Genomic DNA, 24,927 nt, shown 5'->3' with positions numbered 1-24,927 from the left:
ACCTGGACAAAACAGTGACAGTTTGATCGATCGCACTATTATATTAGACAGAACTAGCAGATGATCAAGCACACATGGCTTATGTCCTTGTCACTTTAAAAGTAAAACTAGCTGTATATTCACTGGAGTGTTGACGCTACTCCGTCTCGATAAGTTCTTAAAAGTCATGTTGTTTCAGACCTCCGAGCTGCTGGATGAGTGTATTTCCACCACTACGTATTACAGATCACAGCAGACGGAGGCATATTGACTACGAAGACAGGCAGCCAATACATAAATCCATTTTAGATTGTACAGTACACTATGGCAGTCCAATTCTAAACAAACATCATCGCAACATTTTCTAAAAATTTTTTTGGCATAACTTTAAAATTGTCAGAATGTATAGTTGTAAATTTGAGTGAGTGAGAGAGGGCTTGGGGTTTAACGTTGTTCTTAACAATTTTTCAGTCATATGACGACGAAGGGGTCCTTAGAGTGCATGTAATGTGCTCCTTGTTGCAGGACTGTAAAGTTGATGTCCAATACTAATGTAACTTGGACAAAATTGTTTCATTCTATGTCAAGGTACAAACCTTTATTGTATGGAGGTATGTACGCTTAGGTTTGTATGTTGTACTTGCAGGTAACAATTTTTTAGTCACATGATGATGAAGAGCTGCTGCTACTGAAGTATCATGTCGAAGACACCAGGCATGACATCCCACCAAGTCACATTATACTCACACTGGGCCAACCAGTCCTGTTTCCTTGATCTAACCCCTCAGTGCTGAGCACCAAGCGAGGCAGCAACAAGCACCATTTCTAATGTCTTTGGTGTGACCAGACCTGGATTTGATCCCAGGTCTCGCTGGCTTTGAAGCAGATCCGTTATTGTGCATATGTACACAATAACTTCATATGCACATACAATGTACACCCTCACACATGTATTTATTTAGTTGATTCAAATTTGTTTAACACCAAATTTTTAACCGAGAAATTTTCATTGATATGATGAAGGTCAAGTGTATGACCCAGTATACAAAAAAATGCCCAGAGTTACATGTAACCATTGACATTTGCAATGCACAACAAACTTCAAAAACAGCAACAGCTGGATTTGACCACGTGACCCCGGCTATTTTAGGTGCCAGCAGGCCCCCACAAGCTTGCGCATGTATTTGATTTATTTATTTGAGAAAACAGATCCTGTTACTTATTTATCCGATACTTGTTTAACAGCATAGTGAGGAATGTTTGCACTAACACAATGGCAATCAGGCGGAGGATACCTAAGTGCCTGGCATAAACCACAGACTTTTGGCAAGTTACTCATAAACTTTCTCAATTCCCAGATGTAATGTACAATTATGCACACAGTACTGGTGGAAGACAAGTGGTCTTCAACAAATGTTAGACTACTCACGATAAACATGTCTGTACGATTCAACCACGCTGTTATGACTTGTCAACTGAAGACGTACAAGATTGATTTGACAGCAATTAAAACTGACTCTGTCAACCAGGTTGCAAGCTGATGCACATCCCACGTACATGCTAACATGTTCGCTCATTATCTAGCGATTGACAAGACACTGGTGTGACACCACCTGAGCATGTGGGATTTTTGATTGATTGATTGGTGTTTTTTTACGCCGTACTCAAGAATATTTCACTTATACGACGGCAGCCAGCATTATGGTGGGTGGAAACCGGGCACAGCCCGGGGGAAACCCACGACCATCCGCAGGTTGCTGCCACACCTTCCCACTTACGGCCGGAGAGGAAGCCAGCATGAGCTGGACTTGAACTCACAGCGACCGCATTGGTGAGAGGCACCTGGGTCATTACGCTGTGCTAGCGCGCTAACCGACTGAGCCATGGAGGCCCCCTGGGATTTTTGATGTTATCTCACACAAACTGTACAAGATACTGGAACCTCGGAAAATCAGTGTCCGGGTTAACAGCCATAAAGTCAAAGAACACGCTAACATGAAGTATATGTCAGATGAAAGACCATCCAAATCTGTCCAGAAAAATTGTTGGTTTTATTCTTTAGAATTTTTCCAACGGAGTAAAATGCCTTGAAAATTTCCAATATTACATCCATATTTTTAGCATGGAATAGTTCGTTTCAAGTTCTATACTCGGTGAATGCAATCATATTTCTGTATGTTTGTGTGTTTTGGTTGATTATATCTAGCAGTTTATGTGTGTCAAGTGTCAAAAACCTGATGTGACCTCACTGGTCCCAATTCGTTCAGAAAGGCCACAGTAGAAAAAAAGTTTCAAATGCCAATTTACAATGCAAAATGCCAAAAAAAAAATTTATTTATCTATTTGATCGAGGTTTTACGCCATAATATTTCATTTATACGACGGCGGCCAGCGTTATGGTGGGAGGAAACTGGGCAGAGTCCACAAGAAAACCTACAACCATCCACAGTTTGCCGACAGACCTTCCCACTTATGGCTGGAGAGAAAGCCAGCATGAGCTGGACTTGAACTCACAGCGACAGCATTGGTGAGAGACTCCTGGGTGATTAGGCTGAGCTAGCGCGCTAAGCAACTGAGCCACAAAGGCCCCACCTAAAAAAGAAATGAATCGAACTACTTTCCTAGACAGTGTTCATTGCACTTCAATCTTCAATTTCCCATTAGTGAAATACCTTTAAAAATTTATCAGTCAAATGACGAGGAGTCTTAAGGTGTGTGCACATATACAATGTCTTCTTGTGGCAGGACTTGTGCATGCTGCTAAAGTTCTGCCGTCACTTAAGTATCATGCTGAAGACACAAGAAATGATACTGCACCCAGTCATTTTATACTTACAACACTTTAACCATACTTTGTAATTTATTGTTTCATAACTTTCTTTCAGAAATGACAATGCCTTCTGAAATGACAACAACCTTTCAGAAAAAGTTACGAGAAATGTGACTTACAAAGTTTTGTAAAAGTGGTCCACAAGTCATGTTTCCTTGACCTAATGTCTCAGTGTAAAATCTACATTTACAAGATCTTTCTCCACACCTGAGCGCCAAGGAGGATAGCAGAAAATACCACTACTAAAGTAATGGCCTGGCACAGCCCGGGATCGATCCTTCGATCCGGGAAGCCAGCTTCCCACTGAGCGATTTTCCGAATAATATCAGATAACAACACCGAAAAGCATTAAGGTGCAATATCACAATTTTTTTTCTCCTAAGAGCTATTTTAGAACACTGTATCTCAGAGGGTTGCATTACATCTTTACAGAAACATTGCACAGTAGGACTCTTAGGCTGGCTTTAAACAGCCACATATACTCTACACAGTATTCGTTTTGATTTATTCATCTGATTGGTGTTTTACTCCATACTCAAGAACATTTCACTTTAATATATGACAGCGGCTAACACTATGGCAGGAGAAAACCTGGCGGAGCCCAGGGGAAAACCTACATGTATGACCATCCGCAGGTTGCTGTCAGACTTTCTCACATGAAACTGGTGAGGGAGCCAGCATGTGCTCAGTACTGGCAACATTGCTACTAGATTTTCCAAATTTTCGACGTTTTCCAAGGGCCCTGAAATCTCATCAATTTGTTTTCCCAGACTTCTACAGCTCTGCACAGCAAAAGGTCATGGATGCTTCAAGGTCATGTATGCTTCAAGGTCATGGATGTTTCAAGGTCAAATGCAAAGACATTTTCATTCAACTTGCTGCTGTTCAAACTACAGAAATCCTTAAAAAGATGCGCAAATGATGGGCATATTGCCTGATAAATTTAACTTCAATGTTTGCCTCTATAAATTTGTACTTAAGGCTTTAGGTTCAGGTTTTGTAACATCTGCAAATAGTTAAACCTAAATTAGGCTACCAAAAGTGTGCCCAAATTAAAAAGCTGCATTTGGTCCCATGTTGATAACATGGTTTGTGCAAGGAGACCAAAATTCCACCTTTCTCATTAACATCTCAATCCAGGAAAATACCCCACAGTCATCAAAACAAACAACATTGATGTAAACAATTAACACTGATGTAAACAGATAACACTGATGTAAACAGATAGCCTAACACTGATGTAGTAAATGAATAAAATTGATGTAAACAAATAACACTGACATAGTAAATGAATAAAATTGATGTGAACACTTAACATTGATGTAAACAATTAACACTGATGTAAAAAAAAATTAAAAAAACACACACTTCCTTTCATTTAAATATGTACATGTTTTATTTAAAAAAAAAACAAAAACAAATAGTGGTGTACATAAATGAAGCTTAGAATTACTGGTCCCAGTTCTGTGCTACTTTGGAGACATGTTCTCTAACAACTGTGTTCAGAACATTATAAACATCCTGGCAACCTTTCATGGCCTGATCCAGAACTTTACTCAAGTTATCCTCGTGAAGCCTTGAGTTCATTTCTAATAGTACAATCTGTTCAGATTTTGGAAGCACTGCCATAATCATTTGCGGGCCTCCAGATGATTCCTCCAAGTAACTGATATCCACTACGGGTGTGTCATTTATAAAACTGGCTGAGCTAGCACACACAAAGTCCCTCATCGGAATACCAGCGTCAATCAGCGCCAAAGTGGCTGCGTTCACGCACGCGCAATAGTTACCCCCGTCTGACTGCAATACCTGAAAGTGGTTGGTACCATATTTATCACTAAGTCTAAGGGAGACAACTTTCTGAAGAATGATATTACTTCAGGTTAGAATCATTACCTCCCTTGAATGGGTTTCACACCTTACACAATGCCCATAATAACTTAATAGGTTTGTCTCCAACACTAGCTTTGTAATGAAGGTGAGGTGTATTTAATTAAGAAACTGATAAATGTGATTTTATTTCACTGTCAGCTTATTTATGCTATTGACATCATTTCTGTCAATACTAATATATTTCTTTCAGGTTTTATCTGAGAGAGAAATGTTACAATGTCAAGGCTTTCTTTGCATGCAATTCAAGTAGAAATTCAAAACAGTACTCAAACTTTAAATAGCAACAACATCACAAAATTCTTCGTTTAAAAGCTTACCTCAACAAAGATGTCAATCTGAGAGCGAGGATAGAGACTGGTCATAATGGCAGCATCAAATGTTTGCTTCAAATGCATGGTCATCTCTGTGGACTTTCTATCTCCCCGCGGTCGCCGCTTCCTCTCCCCGGTACTGAAAGTCGCCATGCTGTACTGACAGTTTACAAGAACTTTGTCCGCTAAAGCCTTTCCACGTCCACCTCGAATCTGAAATGTAATTATGTTTTTGGTTTGGTTTCTTGGTTACAAAAATTTGAAGAGTTTTATTTTACTATCCACCACCTGAAGATGAATTAGGTCAGAAATGTAACAATAATACTTGACCATTTTTATTCTCATCTGTCATTAAATAGGGTATTTATGATATTATAGGCATGTTTGAGAGGGACTTGATTCTGCTGTTGCAAACACTTAGTTTGTCCTTTTGTTAGTCAATGGCCCCCATCTCAGATGCTCATTGTCAAAGCTGGATCTTCAATGAACTGACCTCACATGATAACTGCGCTCAACCTAGCTCTGTAGGGCTGTGATTACCTATACTATCACAGCCCTCTCGTGTTCCATAAGCTTAGCTTACCGTGTTAATGCGACGTCAATTTATTGAGTCCGCTTCGGGACCGGTAGATCCAGGGTCACACCTAAGACTTTAAAAGAGGAAGTTGTAACTTCCTCGCTTGGCGTTCAGCATGAAGGGGGTAGTGCAACGACTGGTTGACCCGTATCAGTATAATGGCTCGGGCGGGGCGGCTTACTTGCCTTCAGTAAGGCGTCTCAGTGAAGCAGCACTAAATACAAGAGCAGTGGAAATCCGTCCTGCAACAAGGAGGCACATTACATGTACCTGCACCCTAAGGATTCCTTCGTCGTCATATGACTGAAAAATTCTTGAGTACGACGTTAAACCTCAAGCACTCACTCACTCAATTTACTGAACACTCAACTTTCACAATGAACATCTGAGAAGGAGTTCATTGACTAACAATACGGTCACCCTAGTCTTTACAACTGTCGCAGCGTAATCTTTACAGCCCCATTTGATATTCTCAGAAGGTTTTACGTTCAAAAACAACAGTGAAACTGAAACCCACGTGGGAGAAAAAGTGCAAAACAGCAACAACACAACACTGACAGCTTACTTCGTGCGGCCCGTAGACAGCGGCCAGAACTTTGGTGTTTCCTTGCTCTATATAAGCCGAGCCATCTGCTTGACTAAATACACCCATTCGACACTGTATTTTTCGCAGTTCATGTGCTTTTCGTCCGTCAATTCTCAAACCTTGATCGAGAGCAGCTCGAGTCCCGCCATGTTTTGACTGAACGCTCTCGCGTGTGAGGAGGCGAGAATTGTGCAGGTCAGAGTTGGTTTCCGAAAGGAGAATCAAGATGAGTTTAATGCGATGTTTATATCGTGTGGCAGCAAGATGAAAGAGACACGTGATTTGTACGGTGAGGTAGGGCAAAACAACAGGGAAGATGTACTTAAGTTGCAGCTACTAACTTCTGATTATCGATCTGATCGCTGATAACAGAAAAACGACAACACCATACAGCTGATGGAAATCGTGTGCGACTTTTCAGACTGTTTTTTTTAGTGCATATACAGGTACTTTTCTTATCCTGTACACGTTTCACGAACAGTGCATTTTAAAAAACTTTGTGACATTTAATATTCCAATAATGTGTCGGAACTGTGGTGTTGATATTTTTCATTTCAATTTTTTGTCCACAGTATGCTGCTAAAACTATTTAGTACATGCTGTAGGGAGAGATTCTGGTACCAGTAATTAAATCTGTAGAATCAAATAAAACAGAGATTAGCTTTCCAGCATGTAGGACGCAATGACCCAGGAGCCTCCCACCAATGTCTTCGCTGTGAGTTCAAGTCCAGCTCATACTGGCTTCTTCTTCAGTCATACATGGCAAGGTCTTCCAGCCACCTGCAGATGGTCGTGGGTTTCCCCCTGGGCTTTGCCAGGTTTCCTCCCACCGTAGTGATTACTGACTGCTGTCGTAATTAAGCGAAATAGTCTTGAAATAAATAAAGAAAAACAAACGTACGTCATTATGTATGACCTGTTAACTTCAACAAGCAACTGTATATTTATATTTATTTGTTTGACTGGTGTTTCATGCCGTACTCAAGAATATTTCACTTATACGACGGCAGCCAGCATTATGGTGGGAGGAAACTGGGCACACCCCAGGGGAAACCCACGACCATCCGCAGGTTGCTGACAGACCTTCCCATGTACGGCCGGAGGGGAAGCCAGTATGAGCTAGACAGCAACCGTATAAGTGAAATATTCTTAAGTGCGGTGAAAATCTCCATTCAAATAAATAAACAAAAAAAATTTGTTTAATTTGACATAGTATGAATGTTTAATCAGCTGATGTTAATTATTTCCTGTTGTTTCTTTCTCAACCTTAATGGTTCTGGCTTTAGTCTCAGGGCTGTTACATGTTGCAAACCAGCACTTCGTAAGTGTTTGTTTGGCCATGTAGTACATAATAATCAGCACTAGAATCTGTGCTTTCACCTTGAGAGTGTCATTGGCCATTCCAAATAGTGTATAAATGGTAATATTTTGACTCAGCTGTTAAGTTGTGATGAATCGGCTGTGTTGGGGTTTGAACAAATGACCTTTGGGACTGTAGCCTACACTTCTATTTTGATCCAAATTCACATTGATCCAGTTATATAAGCAGATGGTCAGTACATTCATACTTGTTACATAGTACCAGTTTCTAACTGTGTAAGGTAATATTCACAGACATCCACCTTTTACAAGTGATGCTTTTTTCCCCAGGAAAATGAGCTCTGTAGGAAAGTTTCAGTTTGCCATCGACAGGGGAGGGACATTCACAGATGTGTGGGCTCGCTGTCCAGGGGGAGAGATTAGAGTGCTAAAACTGTTATCAGAGGACCCCCAAAATTATCCTGATGCCCCTCGGGAAGGAATACGCAGAATCCTGGAACAGGTAAGCGCTGTTTACAATGTTAATTCTTTTGCACAGGAGTGGAAAGAAGAAAAAATCCCCCTAAAACAAGAATCTTTGTGGAAAATAACCTTGGATCTAATAGTGCTTCTTTCCTAATTGTTGACACCTGTGGGAAAGTTCATCAGTAACATGCCCGAAGCAGTTGGTTTTCTCCATTCATAAATATGACTTTTAACTGACAAATTCTTGAGTACAACGTTAAACAACAATCAGTGAAATAAATACGTCCGAATTGATTCACTTGTGAAATGCCTGATTCATTTATGAAGGCCTTGTTTGATCGATATTTTCATGGTTTTATTAGGGGCCTCCGTGGTAGAGGTGGTCATAGCATGCCAGCATGGCGCAATGTCCCGAAACCCTCTCACTATAGTGGTCGCTTTGAGTTCAAGCTCATGCTGGCTTCCTCTCTGACCGTGTGTTGTTTTTGGAAAGGTCCTGCAGCAACCTGAGGATGGTAGTGGCTCTGTCCGCCGTCGTATAAGTGAAATACTGTTAAGTACGGTGTAACACACCAATCAAATAAATAAATCAAATAAATCTTATTTATAAGTGGTTTTGGTTTGCTGGACATGAACAGGGTATTTTATCATTAAGTCAACAAAAAGTACTTTAATGTCTTAAGTTCTGTTCTCACATTGAGATTTGTAAGATTGACAAATTTAAAAATGTTTGTTGATTTTATTCAGTAAGATAAATTATCCTATTTTCATTTGACTAAAGTGGCATATGGCTTTTACGCCAAATTCGCTGTATTACATGTTTCTCGGTGACACAGTTATTGGTGACAATTTATATTATGCTATTTTGAACAGGTTACCACATCGTTGGTGAAAATAATCTTGGTAATACGGAATAATTTTTCATTAAACTAACTGAATAAAAAAAAATGGGGGAACAAATTTGTGTTCTGCAAACAGTTTTAAATGGATCTTGGAGTATGCCTTTTGTTTATTTATTTTATTTCATTGGTATTTTACGCCGTACTCAAGAATATTTCACTAATACGACAGCGGCCAGGTGGGAGGAAACCGGCTAGGGACTGGAGGGAAACTCACGTCCATCCGCAGGTTGCTGAGAGACCAGTATGCCTTTTAGATATAGGTAAAACATGATTCAAACTTCCCTTCATTTTTAACAGGAAACTGGGAAAAGTTTCCCTCCTGAGAAACCACTGGATGCTTCGCTCATTGATTGGATACGAATGGGGACCACCGTGGCCACAAATGCACTCCTGGAAAGGAAAGGGGAGAGAATGGCTCTTGTCATAACCAAGGGTTTCCGGGATCTGTTGCACATAGGAAACCAGTCACGTCCAAATATATTTGACCTTGTAAGATATGAACCCTCTGAGCTCGTACTCATTCATGTACATGTATTTATGTCCACAACTTTCTGTTCTCACTGCGTGAAGTTTGGTTAGCAAGTTTACATGTACAATATAATACATGTACTGTATTAACAATTAGGATAAACCCATAAGGAATAAGAGTGATGAGAAGCAAATAGCTGAGTTTAAATATTTAAAAAATATATTTAATTTTGTCTCTGTTGAAATATTTAAGGCATAATTTAATTGAGTGAAAACCTCTTCAGCTCTTTAACTGATGGACCACCACATTTTTTGTTATTTCAAAATACCATTCTGGTGGGTTGGATTGTTTTTCATTTACATTAGTCAGAGCTATCCCCCTGTAGTGTGACTGGAGTATAAATTATCTCCCCTGATGTGCACATCCTACATCATAAAGTAAACAAAACCATTTTTTTTTTTTAATATTGCTGATATTTATATCATCAGAGATTCACATGAAGATAAATCGCACCACCATGAGTAACTTTGTCAACAACATATCTATTAAAATTCAACTTCACCTGCCAACTCATGTCATGATATATGTGGAAAAAGCCTTTATCTCACTCAAAAACTAATTTTATCCTGGTAGAGAAATATTCTGATGAGTGACCTATTGTTTGTAATACTATCCAGACAGTGTTTTAGTACTCTTCATCTGTTCACTTTTTTTTTTTTTTATAAGAATATTAATTTTTGTTTTATTGTTTTTATTTTTAATTATTACAGGAAATAGTGACAGCTGATGTTCTGTATGAAGAAATCATTGAAGTGGAAGAGAGACTTGTACTGAAACAGAAGAAATGTGAGATCAACAAGTCATGTGACATTGTCACAGGTGTGACGGGTGAACAGGTAAAATATTTACTGAAAACAAAAATGTTTTTTAGGGTCTTATTGCCATGTTTAGTATGATAAAGCTGATGTTCTGTATGAAGAAACCATTGAAGTGGAAGAGAGACTTGTACTGAAACAGAAGAAATGTGAGATCAACAAGTCATGTGACATTGTCACAGGTGTGACGGGTGAACAGGTAAAATATTTACTGAAAACAAAAATGTTTTTTAGGGTCTTATTGCCATGTTTAGTATGATAAAGCTGATGTTCTGTATGAAGAAACCATTGAAGTGGAAGAGAGACTTGTACTGAAACAGAAGAAATGTGAGAGCAGCAAGTCATGTCACATGTCACAGGTTTGACGGGTGAACAGGTAAAATATTTATTGAAAATAAAAATGTTACCTAGGGTTTTGTTGCCATGTTTAGATTGTTGCCATGTCTTCATTGTTTTATAATTTTCAGCTGGAAGTCTGGCAGCCCGTGAACTTGGACAAGTTAAGAGATGATTTTCAGCGTATCAAAAACAAGGGAATTAACTCTGTGGCTGTGGTGTTGATGCATTCATACACGTAAGAAATGATTAATTCGGCATCTTAGTGTTGGCGGGAGCAGTTCACCTTTTGAAGTTAACTAAATTATGTTAGAATCTTGGAAAATGGAATAAAAACATGACAATGAAAAGAGGACACATATTTTAAGTGAAAATGCTGCAGTTCACCTAAAGTTTTGACTATGGCTAAGTTGCTCTCTTTGCTTAATTTTGAGAGTTCTCCTACTTTTGGACAGAGTGAGTGAGTGAGTGCTTGGGGTTTAACGTCGTACTTAACAATTTTTTCACTCATATGACGGCGAAGGAGTCATTAGGGTGCATGTACGTGTAATGTGCCTCCTTGTTGCGGGAAGGATCTCCACCGCTCTTTTATCTAGTGCTGCTTCACTGAGACGTCTTACCGAAGGCAAGTAAGCCGCCCCGCCCGAGCCATTATACTGATACGGGTCAACTAGTCATTGCACTATCCCCTTCATGCTGAACACCAAGCTAGGAAGTTACAACTTCCTCTTTTAAGGTCTTAGTTGTGACTCAACCCAGGATTGACCCTGGATCTACCACCTCTGAAGCAGACCTTTTAGATAAATGTTTCAAAGTGTTTTTTCATGAGGAGTATGATATCCTATTTTAAAAATGTCATTTTTAGCACCAAGTGTAATATTTTGTGGCTTCTTTGCGCATGAAATATATTTTTCTGAGGAATTTTCGGCCAAACACAGTATTTTCAGGATCATGTAAAACACCTGTCAAATTCTACAATTAGTATCCATAGTGGCTGGGACAAGTTTTAAGCGTAGATAGTGACTGTGTGTGATTTGTGTGTGACACAGGTACAGTGGCCACGAGAAAGTGGTTGAAAAGCTAGCGCGTGAGATGGGCCTGAGCCATGTCTCTCTCTCCTCAGGGGTCATGCCCATGGTGCGTATTGTTCCCAGGGGGTTCACAGGTAAGCCTGTTAATTAATTTTCGTTAATTGAATCAAATGTTCTGAATTTGCCAGAAAAAGCTTGAAGTAAATATCAGACTCATACCTGTACTTCCCCCATGCTCTACCCGATTTCCTCCCACCATAATGCTGCCTCCTGTCGTATGAGTGAAATATTCTTGAGTAAGGCATGAAACACCAATCAAATAAATAAATACATACCTGTACACTTTATAGTGTTAAAATGATGTTTGAAAAAGTTATAATGCAACCCAGTTCATAAATTTTATGAACTTTAATATATGCACAGATGAGGCTGATATTTTACTTGATGTGGACTACTCTAAAATAATATCAAAATTTCAGTCATATTTGCGCTGATGATTTTTTTGCAATCACATGAGAACAATCAGATATCTAAATGCATTGTTTATTATTTGATACTTTTGTGGGCAGTTCTGGTTGTTGACCAAAACTGCTATGTTTATTGCTGTCATTGACATATAGTGTGTAAATGTGTGTAACATATTGTTGTTGTTGACAGCCTGTGCCGATGCCTTCCTCACACCTTGTATACAGAAATATGTACAGGGCTTTGCTAGAGGATTCCAAAATGGTCTGAAGGTGAGATATATGGTTATAGAATATGGCTATATCATGAATGCCATTTCTTCTATCAAGGTCATGAACATTTCATTTGTTGAAAATAAAGTGTACACGTGGGAGAAAAACAAAACTATATCAGAAGAAGTTGGACTGCTTTGTATTTCACACTTCTTTTGGTTTTTGTGTGTGTGTCTATTTCCTTTTTTTGTACATGAGATACCACGTTACAAATCTAATCGCTGAATTAAGTCAGCCAGTGAACAACATGAGCAGAGATGATTTTGTGTCACATCTCCGTGTTTCTTAAAGGCTGCATGAATATTTTACATTTGCCATGAACATCATTAGAAATAGAAAGATATCCTAGAAAACAAATATAGCCTGTAATGAAGACAGAAACATCCTTTCAGGTTCATGTAAAAAGCATCCTTAGTCTGATAGATGGAGCCTCTTGGTCTGATAGAAAGGGCTTCTTGATCTGATAGAAAGAGCCTCTTGGTCTGATAGAAAGCGCCTCTTGGTCTGATAGAAAGAGCCTCTTGGTCTGATAGAAAGAGCCTCTTAGTCTTATAGAAAGAGCCTCTTAGCTTGGTAGAAAGAGCTCCTTGATCTGATAGAAAGAGCCTCTTAGTCTGATAGAAAGAGACCCTTGTCTGATAGAAAGGGCCCCTTGTATGATAGAAAGAGCCTCTTAACCTGATAGAAAGAGCCCCTTGGTCTGATAGAAAGAGCCTCTTAACTTGATAGAAAGAAACACTTACTGATAGAATACACTCAATCCTGTGATTAAAAGAACCTCTTAATCTCAGCAAGAAACTTTTAGCTTGATAGAAAGAGCCCCTTGTCCTGATAGAAAGAGCCCCTTGACCTGGCAGAAAGACTCTTAATATTACAGAAAGAACCAATAAGTTTGATAGAAAGAACCCCATTGTCTAATGGAAGGAACCTCTTAGTCTGATACAAAGAGCCAGGCACTTAAACAACACGTATATTACAGGGCACCAGGACATTATTCATGCAGTCTGACGGAGGGTTAACTCCCATGGAGAGGTAAATCTATTCTTTTTGTTAATCTGTTAATGGAATACCAATGGTCTTCTGCTAATGTTACACTACGCAGAGCTATAAGTGAAAAGTTCTCGAGTATGTTGTTTCCAGAATAGTCAGATAAGCAAAATAAAACTGACAATGCTAGTATTTGCTCTTAAGCTATCATAAGGGCGTAAGCTCATTTCCTGCAAGATGTTGTGTTCTGAAAGTCCTCCCAGTGAAGCAGCATTGTAAGCATGGCTACATTGTTTAAACCTTTATGTTGACCAACAGCCATTATAGTTTCATCCACAAAATCAAATTATACAGATAAAAAAGTTTGATCTAAACTGCAAGGCGTGTTATTGCATGTTCTTGGGTGTATGAAGAGTTGAGGCATTATCCTTTTAAAGATATATAAAAAAGCTCTCTGACACAGGTTCAACGGATCGCGTGCAATTTTATCTGGACCAGCAGGTGGCGTTGTGGGATATGCCTTAACGACATATCAGAAAGTGTCCGATCTACCTGTGATAGGCTTTGATATGGGTGGTAAGGAAGTCTCATTTGTCCAGACGTAAAATACCCTAAAATTAATTTCGAATTTAATTCCATTGCCTTAAATTAGCCAAAAACAACCTTTTTTGCTCTACACAGTATTTGATTGATACATGTAGGTTGATGTGGTGTCATTATTTTATAACTTTGTGGCTTGTTGTGACTGAAACATGTGGTTTCAGTGAGGAAGCACAATGCATATGGCAATATATGAACTGTTGTGTTGCCAGTCAGGGAGTAGTGTGGAAGTTGATATCAAACATGTCTGGCATTTCTGCATATTTTTTATTACACTGATATTTAATATCATGTGGGTGTCCATCTTACTCATGGATGATAATGTGGTGTTGACTGTCAGCAGTGTGTCAGATAATATTTCATGTATCTCTTTTTCAATGTGTAGTCATTACATTTAGTGCATTCATGAAAAGTAAACCAAGAACAAAAATTATGCTTATATGAAAAATGAATTCCTACCAAAATTAAGTAAATGTAAAAATACTTTCATTTTGGGGACATATTTTACATCTCAAACTATTTTATGCATGCTTTTTGCCAATGGTCGAAACTTTTTGGAAATGGCGTAAATCCCTGAATTTACCAGCTTGGTGAGACAAGCTTAGCACCAACTATTCACAATCTGCCTTCCACAGGGTTATTTTGACAGCTATCAATTTGAATGTCACAACTGTAACTGTAACTGACCCACTGTAGGCTTAGGATATGTGTGTTGGTTAACCAATGCCCACCCATACCCACCCCATTCTCACAAACGAGGATGATAATTTTTGTGGAACTTCATATTAATTGCATATTAATAAATGAAAATCATACATTTCATGTATCCTTTAAATTGTGTTTAGGTGACAGATACCACACACAGTGGACATGTATGTGAAAAATAGACTCTTATGTGTAAGATCAATGCTACACGGTTTTACATTGAACAGATGTGTTTTAATTTTGTTCAGGAACATCCACAGATGTGAGTCGATATGCAGGCGAATTTGAACATGTATTTGAAACCACAACAGCTGGTGTCACCATCCAAGCGCCTCAGGCAGGTTTGCTTTTCTGTTATCTGAAATTTATTTGTATGTTTACACGATTGAATTCCTGAAAAAAAAAAATATTGATTTATCTCTTAAGAAACCAATATTTTCCCTCTTTTATCTTTTTTCTCAAGGTACTAATGTTGTTGGCTTGGTTTTTCTTGTGTTCAGAGATTTGATAAGTATAGGTCAAAATACAAAAGTAAAATGAATGTCAAAGTCTTCATGTCCCGTAAATTACAATTTTAAAAACAGAATTTTGTATGTTCATCTGTCTCTTGCAGCTGGACATCAACACGGTAGCGGCTGGGGGAGGTTCCATGCTGTTTTTCCGGGCAGGGATGTTTGTAGTGGGCCCAGAGTCTGCTGGGGCTCATCCAGGACCAGTCTGCTATCAGAAAGGTTTGCTAAATTCTGGGCAGTACCGTTTCATCTGCCCGTGGTCCATACTGCCATCATTTATCTGATATATCCTTCAGCTCACTTAGAAATTTCGAGATCAGACAAAATAAAAAGATTCATTTTCAGTTTTGTTTTTATTTTTGTTTTTTGACAAAAAGCACAAATTGAAATTGGTGTCATCTTTTTTAGGATCAAATGGTGTTTATCAGACAGAAATTGCATAGGTACCTTTTCTCATCTTATTTCAACTTCAGTCCAAGCCAAATTAAACATTATTCTCGTAAAATGAATGAATACTACAAAATTTTGTCGTGAGGACAAGAATGAACAATAAATTACAATCTTTTTGTTGTTTTTTTCACACCAGGAGGCCCTCTCACGGTGACAGATGCAAATTTATGCCTTGGCAGAATCCTCCCACAGTATTTCCCGCACATTTTTGGACCAACGGAGGACCAACCATTGGATAAGCCTTTGACTGTGAACACAATGAAAAAACTGGCTGATGAGGTGTGAAATTCATTTTCAAAGGTTTTCAGTCAATTTATTGGTTTTGACACCCAAAGATCCCATAAATTTTAGTGATGTTTTTTTTTTTTTTTGTACCAGCAACCTAAATCAATTATGTTTTGCTTTCTTTATATTTCATGTAAATTTATATATGTGCAATGACTGTGTTCAGCTTATGTTAAATATTTTAGACATACTTTAAATGCTGGAATTATATTTTCAAAAAGCATTGTGAGACGTCTCAGATTTCCAATGTATTTGAAGGTCAATGAGTTTATAATCAGCCAATCAGAGGTGTCTAGGAAACAGCCAATGACTGTTGAGGAGGTTGCTATGGGATTCATTCAGGTTGCTAACGAGACAATGTGTCGACCAATAAGAGCATTGACTCAGGTTTGTTACTAGATTTGACTTTTTTGGTAGTGTTTGACAAAGATTTTTTGTATAATTGCTGAAACCTCCAATGTGATCAAAGGTAGAAATGCTAATTAAGATACAGTGAGGACCTGTCAAACACCCTGCATCAGGATCTTGACGTCATTTTGTTGACGTCGAATGTTTCCTTCCCAGCTCATCATGATGACATCACGTTAAAGACAGTAAATATGTTTTAGTAGAAACTGATACATTCTAAGGATGTAGACTTTATGCAACAATCCATTTTGGACGTAACAATGGCTCTGCAAAGTCCTGCTTCACACCAGCGCCACCTCATGGGATTAAAAAATCTGGGGCCCCCCCCATCCCCATTATGTATTTTCCACTTTACCTTAGTGTGTCTCTCACTGATTTTAGGACAAGTGACATCCTGATTTTAATAGTGTAATGTGGACACATGAATGACATTTCAGGCCCAAGGTCACGACACGTCACGTCACATCTTGTCCTGTTTTGGAGGTGCTGGAGGTCAACATGCATGTGCTATAGCCAGGTCACTGGGCATGACTCAAGTCTTCATCCACAAGTTAGTGACCCTAGGAATTATGTTTATTAATAGTTTTGCAGTGAGGTCATAGCTGCTCTGAGCTAATCCTCATGAAAGTATTTCATTTCAGTGGTTGTATTTTTTAAATTGTCGAGTTTCAGCAATACCGAAATGCACATAAAACCTCCTTGGCCGAGTTGTTTACAGTGTGCTAGGGCAAATTAATGACTTCCTCTCGTGTCGTATGTGTTTTCTCCCACCATAAAGCTCGCTGCAGTCACATACTTTAAAGCGAAATATTCTTGAGCACGCATAAAACACTATTGAATTAATAAATAAATTAGGAAATAAATAGGAACCTATATTGTGTTTCCTTGATGAAATGAAGAGAATTTATTTTAATAGCCCCACAATAAGCCAGTGGAGTAAACTAATACATTTACACTGTTAATTCTTAGACATTTACTGATGAGGAAACTGAATGCCCTTGTCCCCAGGTATGCTGGTATTTTGTCAGCCTATGGGATGGCGCAGGCTGATGTTGTGCACGAATGTCAGGAACCTTGTGCTAAAGTCTACCAGACAGGTGAGGCTGTGAGGCAGGGTCAAGGTGTGGGTGTGTAAGGTGCGGTGTGTAGTTTGATGTGATATGTAAAGTGTGATATGTGAAGGTGTGGTGTGTAAGTTGTAATTTGTGTAAGGTGTGATGTGTAAGTATGATGTGTAAAGTGTGATGTGTAAGTTTTGATTTGTGTGAGGTGTGATGTGTAAGGTGTGACTTGTGTATGGTGTGACTTGTGTGTGACTTGTGTGTGGTGTGATGTGTAAGGTATGATGTGTAAATTGTGACTTGTGTAAGGTATGATGTGTAAGGATGTGACTTGTGTATGGTGTGATGTGTAAGATGTGATTTGTGTGATATGTGGAAGTTGTGATTTGTGTGATGTGTAAGGTGCGATGTATAAGTATGATGTGTAAAGTGTGATGTGTAAGGTGTGATATGTAAGGTGTGACTTGTGTAAGGTGTGATGTGTAAGTATGATGTGTAAGTTGTGATGTGTAAGTATGATGTGTAAGGTGTGATATGTAACGTGTGACTTGTGTAAGGTGTGATGTGTAATTATGGTGTGTAAGTTGTGATGTGTAAGGTGTGACTTGTGTAAGGTGTGACATGTGTCAAGTGTGATGTATAAGTTGTGATTTGTGTGAGGTGTGATGTGTAAGGTGTGACTTGTGTGCTGTGTGATGTGTAAGGTGTGACTTGTGTAAGGTGTGATATGTGTGATGTGTAAGTTGTGATTTGTGTAAGGTGTGATATGTAAGATGTGATTTGTGTGACTTGTGTAAGGTGTGACATGTGTAAAGTGTGATGTGTAAGTTTTGATTTGTGTGAGGTGTGATGTGTAAGGTGTGACTTGTGTATGGTGTGACTTGTGTGTGGTGTGATGTGTAAGGTATGATGTGTAAGTTGTGACTTGTGTAAGGTATGATGTGTAAGATGTGACTTGTGTATGGTGTGATGTGTAAGTTGTGATTTGTGTGATGTGTAAGGTGCGATGTGTAAGTATGATGTGTAAGGTGTGATGTGTAAGGTGTGATGTGTAAGGTGTGACTTGTGTAAGGTGTGATGTGTAAGTATGATGTGTAAGTTGTGATGTGTAAGTATGATGTGTAAGGTGTGATATGTAACGTGTGACTTGTGTAAGGTGTGATGTGTAATTATGGTGTGTAAGTTGTGATGTGTAAGGTGTGACTTGTGTAAGGTGTGACATGTGTCAAGTGTGATGTATAAGTTGTGATTTGTGTGAGGTGTGATGTGTAAGGTGTGACTTGTGTGCGGTGTGATGTGTAAGGTGTGACTTGTGTAAGGTGTGATATGTGTAATGTGTAAGTTGTGATTTGTGTAAGGTGTGATATGTAAGATGTGATTTGTGTGACTTGTGTAAGGTGTGACATGTGTAAAGTGTGATTGTGTAAGTTTTGATTTGTGTGTGGTGTGATGTGTAAGGTGTGACTTGTGTAAAGGTGTGATGTGTAAGATGTGATGTGTAAGTTGCGATTTGTGTAAGTTGTGACTTGTAAGGTGTGATTTGTGTGATGTGGTGTGTACATTTGTAAGTTGTGATTTGTGTAAGGCGTGGTATGTAAAGTATGACTTGTGCATGGTGTGATGTGTAAGGTGTGTTTTGTAAGTTGTGATTTGTGTAAAATGTGACTTGTGTAAGGTGTGATGTGTAAGGTGTGACTTGTGCACAAAGGTGTGATGTGTAAGGTATGATATTTATGTAATTATAAGGTATGATAGAGGTAGACTAGTATGAAAGATACCAGTGATACAAAGTGATATTAAGCAAAATGTTATCTGCAAGTCATGATATGCGAGATGTGATACAGAAGATGTGATCTGCAAGATCGTGCTTAATAAACTAAGTTAGTTACAATGTTTGGTTATGTTTAGTGTATTTTTATACACTATAAACATCACTGTCTAGACATTAATCATTGTACTAACAATACATTGTTTTGAATAGTTTCTCCTTACCTTAATAATACTGTGTATGTTTGTCTTTAACTCTTTATAGAAAATTTAAATTTCATTGATGAGAGGATAGACCATCTGAGACAGAGCTGTGTCGAGGAGCTGTTAAAACAGGGCTTCAAGAGGTGAGGTAATATGGGCAGCGTTTGGTGACTACCCACAGTTTGTTACAAGCCTCTGGATAAATTAGCTTGTAGTACCCTAATGCTTTAATTCATTAAACTTTTCACATCCAAGGTGTTTATTCAAGCTTGTTCTGCAGGCATTTGTTTTATGTGTGGTAAAATTATACTTATTGTGAATTCAAAATAGTGTTACAAAAGTGCATAAATCACACTGAAAGTGGATTAGGATTCGTGTTTTTAGGTTGCCTGTATAAAGTAAGGCGAGGTATTGTGAGATGGGGAGGGAAAGTATCGGTGTCCGGTTAAGCTTTTTTTTTGTTTTAACTCCTGTATAGTGGGCACTTATACATGGATTGAAAGTTAAGCTTTCTCTTTTAGTTCCTGTACATGTACAATGGGCTCTTATTCATTGATTGAAGGTTAAGCTTTTTTTTAGCTCTTGTATATTGGGCTATTGTGCATAGATTGAAGATTAGGCTTAATTTTTTTGGGCTCTGTAGTCTTAAGTATGGTGTGTAAATACACTTTCTCGGATAGCAGGTTAAGCTTTTTTTTTCGCCCTTGTATATTGGGCTATCACACGTGGATTAAAGGTTAGTCTTTTTTGTTTTTTTTTTTGCTTTAATTGATTTATTTATTTGATTGGTGTTTTTACGCTGTACTCAAGAATATTTCACTTATACGACAGCGGCCAGCATTATGGTGGGAGGAAACCAGGCAGAGCCCGGGGAAAACCCATCCACAGGTTGCTGGCAGACCTTCCCACATAAGGCCAGAGAGGTTTTTGCTTTAAGGTATGGTGTGTAAATGCACATTCTTGGATGGCAGGTTAAGCTTTTTTTTTTTCGCTCTTGTATTTTTGGCTATCACACCTGGATTGAAGGTTAGTCTTTTTTTTTTGGCTTTAAGGTATGGTGTGTTTTTAAAGTTATTTTTTGTTTGGAAGGTTGAAATGTTTTATTGTTTTAGTTTTATAGGCTTTGTGAATGTTATTTAATAATTTTAATTGATGGACTTAAATTGAAAAATTCACCAGTTATAGAAATTTGAATTTGTTCTCTGTAGTAAACACGTTCTTTAGAAATTAAGTCTCCACAGTTTCTTGTGTACAGGGTTTCTGTGGCTTTTTAAGATTTATGGACTTTGCCAGATTTATTGTATTGGGTTCCTCTGTGGATTTTACCAGATTTGTCAGCATTTTACTGTTTTGTGGACACACATTCAGATTGACTTCATTCTGTTCTCCTGTAAACATGGATTTCTACAAGACTTTCTTGAAGGGCTACATTTTATTATGCAATCACTTATCTAGATAAGCTTTTTGTCTCTCTAGCTAGTTTACCAGATTTGTAGAGTGTAAGAATTTACCTTGGTGTGTACCGATTTATCTGGTATACACGGTATCTGTAGAAAGCTTTCCACATCTGTGTTAGTATTGGGAGCCTATAACACTGGCCGATGCATGTGCTCTCCTGTACTGTGACAGAAAGTTTAAACCATCCAGGCAGACAGTGATTGTTGTCAACTGATTATTTGCTCAGCCAATCAGAGGGCTGCAGTGGCCACCCATAGTACACGGATAGCCAATCATGGGAAGAGATTTGCATATAATAGACCACTCCGGCGAGTTGGTACTCGAATACCCCACAATGAAGTTTTATTACTACAATTACTCAGCATTTGCTCAGCCAATCACAGTGTTGGAATCATTCACGGATTGCTGCGTGCAGTTCACAGTTAACATATCAAAGACCACTACCTCAGTTTTGTGCACAATCTCACCACAATGATGTCTTTACCACCATATCACTTTACAACTTTTATCTTTATTCTGATTCCACTGTCTAGTTGACATCTATAGCAGGTGAGCTGGTGGAATTCTCTGAAGGCGTTGTTCAAATTTCAATCTGACATGATTTTGTAGAGATCAGATTGAGACTACGTCATTTCTTCATCTGAGATACAACAAAACAGACTGTGCCTTAATGGTGACCGCTGGGGATTGTCAACAGGGTGGCGCCAGTAGTCGCTATGGCAACTTTCGGGAAGCTTTCACGCAAAGGTTAGACTCAGATTTTCACGAATATATTTGGTGGGGGGGCGGGGGGAGTGGGGATGATTTATGCTTACTGTAAATGACCTAAAAATTCGACCACAAAAGAGCATTTATGCAAGCAAATGTCTTGAGATATTACTTCTGGGGCTAAAATTTACATTTTCCCAGTAGGATATCATCCTACCTTCCAAGCAACTCTAAAAGCACCTTTCTAAAATCAGTAGAACTCACAGAATCTGGAAACCTGAGTAACTTAGTCATGGTCGAAATTTTAGATTATTTAGGGTAATCTTGCTAAAATTGTGTCAGCTGACAAACATAATGTTGCTGTGTGGTGAACATAAATCAACTTTATAAAATTCTTCCACATTTCTCCCAAAACTTATAGTATACGAGAGATGAAGTTTGCGTAATGTTACATTGGACTGCATGAAATGTGATGAGACGTGTTTGATTTTCAAACATAAAACAGAATTTAGTTTCACATTAGCTAACTGGAACACACCTGCCTTTCTTTCCAGATACAAACGAGAATTTGGTTTCACCATTCCTGATCGACCAATCATAATTGATGACATCAGAGTTCGAGGTCTTGGGAAATCTAATGTGGAGTCGAAAGTTGAAGCCGACATTGCTGATGGACCACCACCTGTGCAAACGGTATGTACGGCTGTTAGAAATAAAAAAATTGTTAATGGACCAAATGCGCGAAAGAAAAGAAGGTATAAAGGGTGAAATAAAGGAAGAAATTGGTAAACGGGTTTAGGAGTGTACTTTAATGTAACAGAGCAGTGCAATGACCCAGGAGTCTCTCACCTATACAATGGCCATGAGTTCAAGTCCAGCCCATGCTGACCTCCTCTCATACATGGAAAGGACTGCCAGCATCTTGTGGGTTTCCCCAGGATCTGTCAGGTTTCATCTAACCATATTATTGGCTGCTGTTGAAAAAGTGAAATATTCTTGAGTACGGCATAAAACTCCAAGCAAGTAAATAGAAAAATAAGATCAGACAGACACCCGGTGGTAATGATAGCTGTACATATAAGCTATGTACTGTTAGCTGCATCATGGAGAGGTTACCTCAGAAAATTACCCAAATGCCTTTATTTATTTATTTATTTATTTATTTATTTATTTGATTGGTGTTTCACACCATACTCAAGAGTATATCACTTATATGACCCCAGCCAGCATTATAGTGGGAGGAAACCAGGCAGAGCTCAGGGGAAACCTACAACCTTCTGCAGGTTGCTGACAGACCTTCCAACATACACAAATGGCTTTTAGCTTGTCTGCATGAAGTAAGGAGAAGTATTGCGAGAGGGAAGAAAAGTTATTTATGTGATAGTATAATAACTTTGGCCTTTCCTGTTAATTTAATGGCAAGATCATAGCACTATCGAATGTAATAAAATACATGTAATACCTGTGTATGACAGTTTCATTTTATTTTAATTTTGGTTTAGAGGTCAGCACTTGAACGTATCACCTGACTTGAACATTATGCAGTTTCACAGACTTCTGAACTGGGGCAAACTATTGGAGTTCTCTGAATGCCTTGTTTCATATCTTCAGCATGTCTAGTGAGGCACTGCGGTTTCTCATAAACTGCCACGTCCTTATCACTCATAAGCTGTGCGGCTTGGAAACCATGAGGTTGGGAGACCAATGCCATGTAAACTTTTCTTGATCTCTGCCTGGTTTCCTCAACTCATAAGCTTTGTACATGTAACTGGGAGACAACTAGGCTGGGAAACCATTGCTGTGGTTTCTCTAGGTCTCCACAAATAACCTGATTTGCCATAATCTTATTGTTTTCCTAATGTTTACATTCTGTTCCGGTGATATACATGTATATTGTATGTATGTTTTATGTCATCTGCTGGAATGTATCACATCCAATTTGCTGCCTTCCTCTTCGTCTGCAAGTGGGAAGGTCTTCCAGCAACCTGCGGATGGTTGTGGGTTTTCCCCGGTCTCTGTCCGGTTTCCTCCCACCATAATGCTGGCCGCCGTCGTATAAGTGAAATATTCTTGAGTACGGCGTAAAACACCAATCAATCAAATCACATCCAATTGAACATCACTTGTTTCCACACCTGCACCTGACAGGTAGTATCCTGTTACTTTGAGTCGGGCTACCTGGATACCCAGGTCTATCTCCTTGACAACCTGAAAGCTGATCACTCCATTGTAGGACCGGCTATTATCATTGATAAAAACAGGTAAGTTGTTGATTTCCAATTACCGAGATACTAGTGTTTGTATGAGTAATGTAACAGATTTATTTATTTACTTATCTGATTGTTGCTGAACATCATAGTTCAGAATTTTTTACTTAATGTATGATGACGGTGACGATCAGTGTAAGGCATTGGAAGTAAAATTACAAAGGAGATGATTTCACTGTAAGATGGTCCCACAGCCACAACAATTGGAAGTAAAATGACAGAGGAGATGATTTCACTGTATGATGGTCCCACAGCCACACCAATTGGAAGTAAAATGACAAAGGAGATGATTTCACTGTATGATGGTCCCACGGCCACACCAATGGGAAGTAAAATTACAAAAGAGATGATTTCACTGTATGATGCTCCCACGGCCACACCAATTGGAAGTAAAATGACAAAGGAGATGATTTCACTGTATGATGGTCCCACGGCCACACCAATTGGAAGTAAAATGACAAAGGAGATGATTTCACTGTATGATGTTCCCACGGCCACACCAATTGGAAGTAAAATGACAAAGGAGATGTTTTCACTGTATGATGGTCCCACGGCCACACCAGTCGGAAGTAAAATGACAAAGGAGATGATTTCACTGTAAGATGCTCCCACGGCCACACCAATTGGAAGTAAAATGACAAAGGAGATGATTTCACTGTATGATGGTCCCACGGCCACACCAATTGGAAGTAAAATTACAAAGGAGATGATTTCACTGTAAGATGCTCCCACGGGCACACCAATTGGAAGTAAAATGACAAAGGAGATGTTTTCACTGTAAGATGCTCCCACGGCCACACCAATTGGAAGTAAAATTACAAAGGAGATGATTTCACTGTATGATGCTCCCACGGCCACACTTATTGGAAGTAAAATGACAAAGGAGATGATTTCACTGTATGATGGTCCCACAGCCACACCAATTGGAAGTAAAATGACAAAGGAGATGATTTCACTGTATGATGGTCCCACGGGCACACCAATTGGAAGTAAAATGACAAAGGAGATGATTTCACTGTATGATGCTCCCACGGCCACACCAATTGGAAGTAAAATGACAAAGGAGATGATTTCACTGAATGATGGTCCCATGGCCACACCAATTGGAAGTAAAATGACAAAGGAGATGATTTCACTGTATGATGGTCCCACAGCCACAACAATTGGAAGTAAAATGACAAAGGAGATGATTTCACTGTATGAT

General features: G+C 38.8%; 2 protein-coding genes across 2 annotated transcripts in view; one reads left to right on the top strand and one right to left on the bottom strand.

The window, feature by feature from the left end:
- Positions 1–4,183: 4,183 nt before the first annotated feature.
- LOC135466018 (exosome complex component RRP41-like) lies at positions 4,184–6,325 on the bottom strand. The gene is given in 4 exon segments (XM_064743407.1): positions 4,184–4,618; positions 5,020–5,226; positions 6,156–6,304; positions 6,307–6,325. Coding segments are annotated over 4 exon segments (735 nt in total). The 3' UTR covers positions 4,184–4,258.
- A 150-nt stretch (positions 6,326–6,475) lies between these two features.
- Positions 6,476–24,927, top strand: part of LOC135465682 (5-oxoprolinase-like) — a 38,597-nt gene continuing 20,145 nt past the window's right edge. Inside the window, exons 1-19 of the mRNA XM_064742988.1 lie at positions 6,476–6,622; positions 7,827–7,998; positions 9,161–9,352; positions 10,103–10,228; positions 10,675–10,781; positions 11,593–11,708; positions 12,232–12,311; positions 13,291–13,343; positions 13,762–13,874; positions 14,852–14,940; positions 15,217–15,334; positions 15,702–15,844; positions 16,109–16,237; positions 16,696–16,808; positions 17,267–17,355; positions 19,352–19,433; positions 21,358–21,495; positions 22,011–22,149; positions 23,605–23,717. Coding sequence (XP_064599058.1) covers positions 7,831–7,998; positions 9,161–9,352; positions 10,103–10,228; positions 10,675–10,781; positions 11,593–11,708; positions 12,232–12,311; positions 13,291–13,343; positions 13,762–13,874; positions 14,852–14,940; positions 15,217–15,334; positions 15,702–15,844; positions 16,109–16,237; positions 16,696–16,808; positions 17,267–17,355; positions 19,352–19,433; positions 21,358–21,495; positions 22,011–22,149; positions 23,605–23,717 — 2,108 coding nt within the window. The 5' untranslated portion in view covers positions 6,476–6,622; positions 7,827–7,830. The remainder of the gene's footprint in view (positions 6,623–7,826; positions 7,999–9,160; positions 9,353–10,102; positions 10,229–10,674; positions 10,782–11,592; positions 11,709–12,231; positions 12,312–13,290; positions 13,344–13,761; positions 13,875–14,851; positions 14,941–15,216; positions 15,335–15,701; positions 15,845–16,108; positions 16,238–16,695; positions 16,809–17,266; positions 17,356–19,351; positions 19,434–21,357; positions 21,496–22,010; positions 22,150–23,604; positions 23,718–24,927) is intronic.

This window comes from Liolophura sinensis, chromosome 5 (assembly GCF_032854445.1).
Source record: "Liolophura sinensis isolate JHLJ2023 chromosome 5, CUHK_Ljap_v2, whole genome shotgun sequence".
Taxonomy (NCBI): Eukaryota; Metazoa; Mollusca; class Polyplacophora; order Chitonida; family Chitonidae; genus Liolophura; species Liolophura sinensis.
This window is presented reverse-complemented; position numbering and strand designations above follow the sequence as displayed.